At 51.8% G+C, this 6,280-nt stretch overlaps 2 protein-coding genes across 4 annotated transcripts in view; one reads left to right on the forward strand and one right to left on the reverse strand.

Annotated features, from left to right (window-relative positions):
- LOC102371499 (cytochrome c oxidase assembly protein COX14) lies at nt 1-1,153 on the forward strand (the record flags this gene model as incomplete). Its single annotated transcript, XM_006030758.1, has 1 exon — nt 1-1,153. A coding segment is annotated over one exon (156 nt), but the record flags the coding sequence as incomplete, so codon positions are not given.
- Nucleotides 1,154-1,285: 132 nt separating this feature from the next.
- The window catches only part of CERS5 (ceramide synthase 5), a 16,341-nt gene continuing 11,346 nt past the window's right edge, over nt 1,286-6,280 (reverse strand). For 2 of the 3 annotated variants that reach the window (XM_025212405.1, XM_006030723.3), the window contains one exon: nt 1,286-1,742. In XM_025212405.1, coding sequence (XP_025068190.1) covers nt 1,541-1,742 — 202 coding nt within the window. In that variant the 3' untranslated portion in view covers nt 1,286-1,540. Of the gene's footprint in view, nt 1,743-5,274; nt 5,383-6,280 lie in introns of all 3 variants that reach the window. The other variant, XR_003095719.1, reaches the window with a different exon arrangement.

Below are 6,280 nucleotides of genomic sequence, written 5' to 3' on the forward strand. Positions count from 1 at the left end.
CGGCTGGCCGACCTGGGCTACAAGGCCTTCTCCGGCTCCATGATGGTGCTGACCGTGTTCGCCAGCGCCCTGTGCAGCGTCCGCGTCTACCGCATGCTCCGGCACCGCAAGGCCCGGCAGGAGGCTGGGGACAGCCTGGAGCCTGCCCAAAACTGACTCCTGCTGCGGGGGGGGGCACCTGCCTCGTTCCTCTGCTGGGGGATGCAAAGGTCCCTGGGCTGGAAACAGGAGCTCCTGGTGCGAAGGGGCTGCCCGCCCCGCTATGATTTATTAAAAACCATGGATTTGGGTTAACTACAACACGCTGATCTGGTTTCTGCAAGCAGTGAAACGCGCTGGCTCTCACGCTCTGTAAGTCTTAGGGAGATAAAATAGGAGCCCACACACCGAGCACTTTCTGAAGCTCTTTTTAATCAGATAAAGAGTAAACAATGGTAAAAAACGGTAACAACTCAAGAAATTTCCAAAGTCGTCGTCATGATTTCAACGCTTGAGTCTCTTCCATTGCCCCAAAGTACCATTGAATTAAAAAGAAGCAATGCCTGTGGCGTGGCTGCCTTTCCAGCCCACCGGTTCCTCTGTGCAGGGCTCTGAAACCAGGGCAGCAACAAATTTGCTTTTTCCTGGAAAAAATACACGCACAGGCAGGCTTGCGACTTCTGCCCCCGTGGAAAGGTAATGGAGCCCAACAGCACTGGTCTGTCTGTGACTCGTGTCCTTAGAAATCTGGCCAGTTTTATCCTGAAACCCTTGTAAAAGCATTCAGACCCTCAAGACTTGCTGGGAAGCATGTACAACGTAGCTTTCTCAGGGGCAAAGAAAAAAAAAAGTTATTCCAAAACATTGTAAATAAGACTTTAGAGGGACAACTGAGCACCAAAATAGGCAGCAAATGCCAACTTGGTCCCTCTTGACAGCAGAGGTTACAAGCAATAACCGCTTTAGCAACTTAGATCGTGCCTTCGTCCATCGGGTTGTAACACAATCGAATTCAACGCTTCGCTGTAGCACAGACCAGTCGTGAGAGGACTGGTACTCAGCTCCGACTGAAAGAGCTTCTGTGCTAGAGCCCAGGGCGTTAGATCGTGGAGCATCCGAGCAGTTTTAGAGCACAGTCTAAACGTATTCTGGAGTGCATCAAAAAAAAAAAAAACATAAACCAAACCACATGCACTGAACCTGCGCTGGGGCAAGCAGCGTCTTTGGAACAGTACTTTAACTCGTCCGCCGTCAGTCAGCGAGTCCCAACCCAAAGTCTTCCCCGTGCTTGAGTTGATCTTAATGAAAACTTGTTTGTGACAAACAAAAATACTTCTGCAAACAACATGACAGAGGGGACAAGGAGACTTAAATAGAAAATGGCTTGTTCTCTTTAAAAAAGTGAAATTCGCGTTTGCTTTTGTACTAGTTGTCAGCTCTATCCCTTCTGCACTGTGAAGGCTTAGACTCGTTTACATTGTGCCCATATGGATTTCAGGGAGGTTTTCAGGGAAAGGGATTTTGATTAAAAGATCACTTGGGAACATGGAGCTCAACACATTTAGATAGTGAAAGAAAAGTCTGTGTTTGCTGATGGCCTCCCCCCGGCCTTACTCCTCTTCTGCCCACTGGCCAGTAGGTATGTGGCCATTAATCCGATTGGCGCCATTGCTTGAAGTGCAGAAGTTTCCTTTTGTGCTGTTTGAAGTTGTGTCTTCCTCTTCAGAGCTGCTCTCCACATCACTGCGATCATCTTTTGATACCTAAAGGTTTCAATCCAACGTTGGGGTGCAAAGGGGAAGAAGAGGGGAAAACATGTATTCACAGGAAAAAGCCCTTAGGGGGTCTCGTCTCGCTGATCAGCCAATACAGAGTTGTCCCTGACGGCATATTCTGAGCCATTTCAAGTCAAACCTTTCATGAGCTGGACCTTCTAGGCAACTGCAGGGAGCAAGACTGACATCAAAAAGGGAACTAAACTACTAAGGAAATCTGAGGTCTTTTTTTTTTTTTTTCACACTTTCGGATCTGTTTTACAACTGCGGGCAAGCCCAGCTTCGCATTTTAGCAATAACCCCCCCTCCCACAGCCATGTCAAGTGCTGAACTCCAAGGAAAGAGATGTTCTATTATAGTTCAGACCTTCTTCCTGTGGTTAAGTGCTAGCACAGATTAATGCCTGCCCTTCCAAGAGAAAGTTTTGTTCCAGAAGTAATAGTGGCAAGTTCACAACCTGTTCTGACACACCTTGGCAACAGCAGGTGGTAAGAGTCAACATCACTATCGGTTCTGGAGGGACAGTTGCCTCCTCCAGTTTGCTCAAGTCGGAGCAGTTTGTGAATTTCTTTTTCACTTTCAGAAGAAACTGGGGACTTTTACTACTTCAACATTTGCACGAGGTGCCGCCTCCTTCACAGCCTGCGCAGTGGGGGTGCACCGATAGAGACTTTGGGGGCCAATACCGATAGTCGATTTTTAAGGAGGCTGTTGGCTGATGCTGATCCAATTTCTGATACAGCTGCATGCAGCTGGTAAGCCTGTTGTGGTGAAAGGGGAGGGAAGAGCCGTGGCAGGGCAGGGCAGGGCAGATCAATGCCCCGCACAGTGAAGGAGCAGTAGGGCTGGGGCAGGTGCTGCCCAGCCCAGGTAGGCACAGAACAGAGCCACAGCTCATCCAGCTGCTGCTGCACGCCAGTGGTCTGGGAGCAGCTCGTCTGCTCATCCGGCAGATCCTGCCGCTCTCTTGGCACTTGTCCAGGCAGGCACAGAGGGGACAGGGCCACACGGACCGGGTTGGGTGGGCTGGGGCCGAGGGCCACACTCCCAGCACCAGCTCCGAGCACAGTGCAGTACAGCCCCCCAACCCACAGCTGCAGCCTGCCCTGCCCCACGCAGATCCAGGGGCACACACCACCCCCCGTGCCCTCCCAGACGAGTGGCAGGAGAGCAGCAGGAGCCAGACGAGCAGATGAGCCACTGGATAAGCCATTCCCAGACCAGCAGTGCACAGTGGCAGGAGCCGCCACCCTCCACCTGGTGCCCTCCAGATGAGCCATGGCTGCCCCACCTGGCTAGCGCCTACCCCAGCCCCACTGCTCCTTCACTGCAGGGGACGTTCATCTGCCCCCCACCACGCCCCTTCCCTCCCACCACAATGGACTTACCAGCTGCACGCAGCTCTCCAAGCTGCCAGACTCTGCTCCGTGCTGCCTGTGTGCTGTGTGCATTTATCAGCCACATCAGGCCAATTTCCAATAAAGTCAATTTTCTTTCTATCAGTGCCGATTTGATATCGGACCAATATATCAGTGCATCTCTAGAAGCAAGCACTCCAAGGAACAAGTGCGCATATAAACCAAGGCACATTTGCACAGGTGGGTAGAAGGAAAGGCCCTCCGATGGGCACTCTATGAACACAAGCAGCATCTGTATCCAACAAGCCTTAGAATTTAGTAGGGGTGCACTGATAAAGATTTTTTGGGCTGATACAGATGGCTGATTACTGACCAGCCATATCAGCTGATACTGATCCAGCAGCATCTGGCTGGTAAGTCTGGTGAGGGAAGGGAAGGGGCAAATCAAGGCCCCTTGGTGAGGGAGGGAGTGGAGTGCGGGACAGAGCTGGGGCTTCATCCGGGGGGGGTGCAAAGGGGCAGGCAGCTTGTACCACTGCGTGCAGCCTGGGGGAAGCATGGGGAGGGGGTGCTCCCTGGATCTGCACGGGATGACGGCGGGCTGCCACTGTGCGCTCAAGGGCTGCACTTGGGCGAGATAGGGTGGGCGGCGGTAACACTGGGAAGGGGAAGCCAGAGTCAAGTTCACCACACTCCCTGCGCCCCCTGGACAAGCTGCTGGCTCCATTCTGTGCCCTGCCCCAGCTGGACAATGGCTGCTCCAGCCCCACTTCCTCCCTCACCAAGAGGCCTCGATCTGCCCCTACCCCCACACCCCTTCCCCTACACAGACTTACCAGCAGGATGCCAATCTGCAAGCTGCCAGGCTGCACTCCTGGCTGCGTGCATGCACAGCGTTTACCGGCGACATTATCAGCCAGGTCAGCCAAAAAAAGCCGATTGCCAATAACATCAATTTTCCTTTTATCAGTGCTGATGCGCTACGAATCGATGTATCAGTGCACCTCTAGAACTTAGCTCTTCCCTCTCTAGGTGACTTCTAGCTTCTGTGACTAGATCGGTTTAGCTTGCATGTAAGTTATCAGCTTTCAAAATACACCTGCATGCTTCACTGGGGATGAACACACTTGTGAGAGAGAAGCTTGTACACTACTGAGTCAAATGTGCAGTATTATGGTCCTTCCAATGTGTCCTTCCTTGTAGTCTACCACGAGGGGGCAGCGCGTCACTAGTATAGGGCCAAATAGTTCACAATCATGTGGCCCATGCCACCAAGGGGTAAGTGAAGGGAGTTCACAATTCCATCCCAACTGAAAACAGTCAAGTGAAAGTGGCTAATTGCCAACACCAGGGACTCACTGGGCCTGGAAGAGGAGAGCTGCCAACCCATTTCCTCACTGCCTGTACAGCACCTGCCTTGCATACCCCCATGGGAAGCTCCCTACTTTGGGCTTGCAACAAACAGCCTCATCTTCTTACCTAAGAGGCAAGTACTCATTCAATGGTTAAAACATGCAGCCATGTTTGGGGCCAGGCCTAGTCCAAGCTGGACTAACAGACTTTGAACAGTCCTAGATAGGAAGTTTCCTAATACCTGGAAAGATCTGGCAGGAAACCAGCGCCAGTTAATGATTCCCAGGCTAGGTTTGATAGCCTCTTGCATGCACTGCCCTCCAGGAGACAGGGATACCTCTGCTGCCAGAAACACCATGTCTTCCTCAAGTACCCCCCTCAGTTGGGAGTTCAACCGGCCAGCAAAAAGCAGAAATGCCTACATATTATTCTGGTTTTCCAATTATCTGGAAAGCAAATGCAGGTCCAAGCAAGAACTAATGTTCTTTGTACTGCTCCGTCTCCTCCATTTACAGATCTCAGAGCGTTACAGACACTAATGATAAGCATCATTTTATGCAAAGGCCAACGGAAACAGATGAGTGTTGCACAGACAGCTGGTGGCAGTGCCAACTCACAGGTCCCTTCTTCAACTGCTGGATAACCCCGCAACTTAGCATCCTACATGGATCAGCACCTCAGTGAGGCGAATAGTTTAAAAGAAGCTGCAAAATGCAGCCCTTTTAATCCCAGAGTTACAGTTTTGTATTTCTCTTAAAGCTCAGCAGGAGATGGACACATCTATAGGCAACAGCACTGATTACACTTACATGCAAGGGATGAAACTGTCCAGCTCCAGTCTGGCACAGAGAAAAGGAGTGAGAAAAGAGTGAAGAGTACAGAAGCAGAGTCTAGAATCCTTTCCCTGGCTACGTCACCTGGTCAGGAGAGAAAAAGCAAGGAAATGCAAGCAATGTAGACCTCCAGGTGCGGAGAGCGCCACGTAGGCAGATATTCTACTCAGAAACTAGCAGCAGCCAGAGGGGAAACAAGCAATAGGACCAGGCACAAACTCTGCAACATATCTACTTCCCCACACCTGAGGCCCTTCCCTAACTCAGACTGCCATAGAGGATGCTGTTACAAATATTTCTTTGGGCTACACAAGTTCCCTAGGCCTGGGCCAGCTCCACAGTCTAAAAGCAGTGTCAAGTGGAGCCAGTTTCTCACAGGAGTCCCAAGTATCCAGGGGTTCACAAACCCCTGCGCTAGTCCCAAACCCCTCCCAGTGGAAGATCAAGGGCACTGACTGGCTAGAAGGACACTCCACAATGCTGGTTCTCCCAGGACACTCCTGGGCATGGCTCCCAGCCTGAGACAAGCACTTGCTAGCATTGACCCAGTGGGGAACAGCTTTCCAGCAGTGCCTAAGCTGCTCTCTCCAACACAACCCAATGTCTGGCAGTCCCCAAATACAGAAGCTGGGGGGAAGGAAGTCTGAACTGAGATTCTGTCTGGCTCAGCGTGCACTTTTCAGAGCATTTAGCTAACAACACACTGTCAAGTATTAGGGGTGCACCGATAAGACATTTTTGGGGCCGATACCGACAGCCGATATTTGAGGGATATCAGCCGATACCGATCTGATTTCCAGTACAGCTTCCTCCAGCTGGTAAGTCTGTTGTGGTGGAAGCGGCAGGGGGTGGGAAGGGGGGTGTGTGCGCGTGTGGCGGGGGGGGGGAATCAACACCCCTTGCGGTGAGGAAGGGGGCAGGTGCAGCTCCCGCCTCTGCTTGCACCATGGGGAGGGGGGGTTGTCCTCTGGATCTGCACGGT

Source organism: Alligator sinensis, unplaced genomic scaffold (assembly GCF_000455745.1).
Source record: "Alligator sinensis unplaced genomic scaffold, ASM45574v1 scaffold1329_1, whole genome shotgun sequence".
Taxonomy (NCBI): Eukaryota; Metazoa; Chordata; order Crocodylia; family Alligatoridae; genus Alligator; species Alligator sinensis.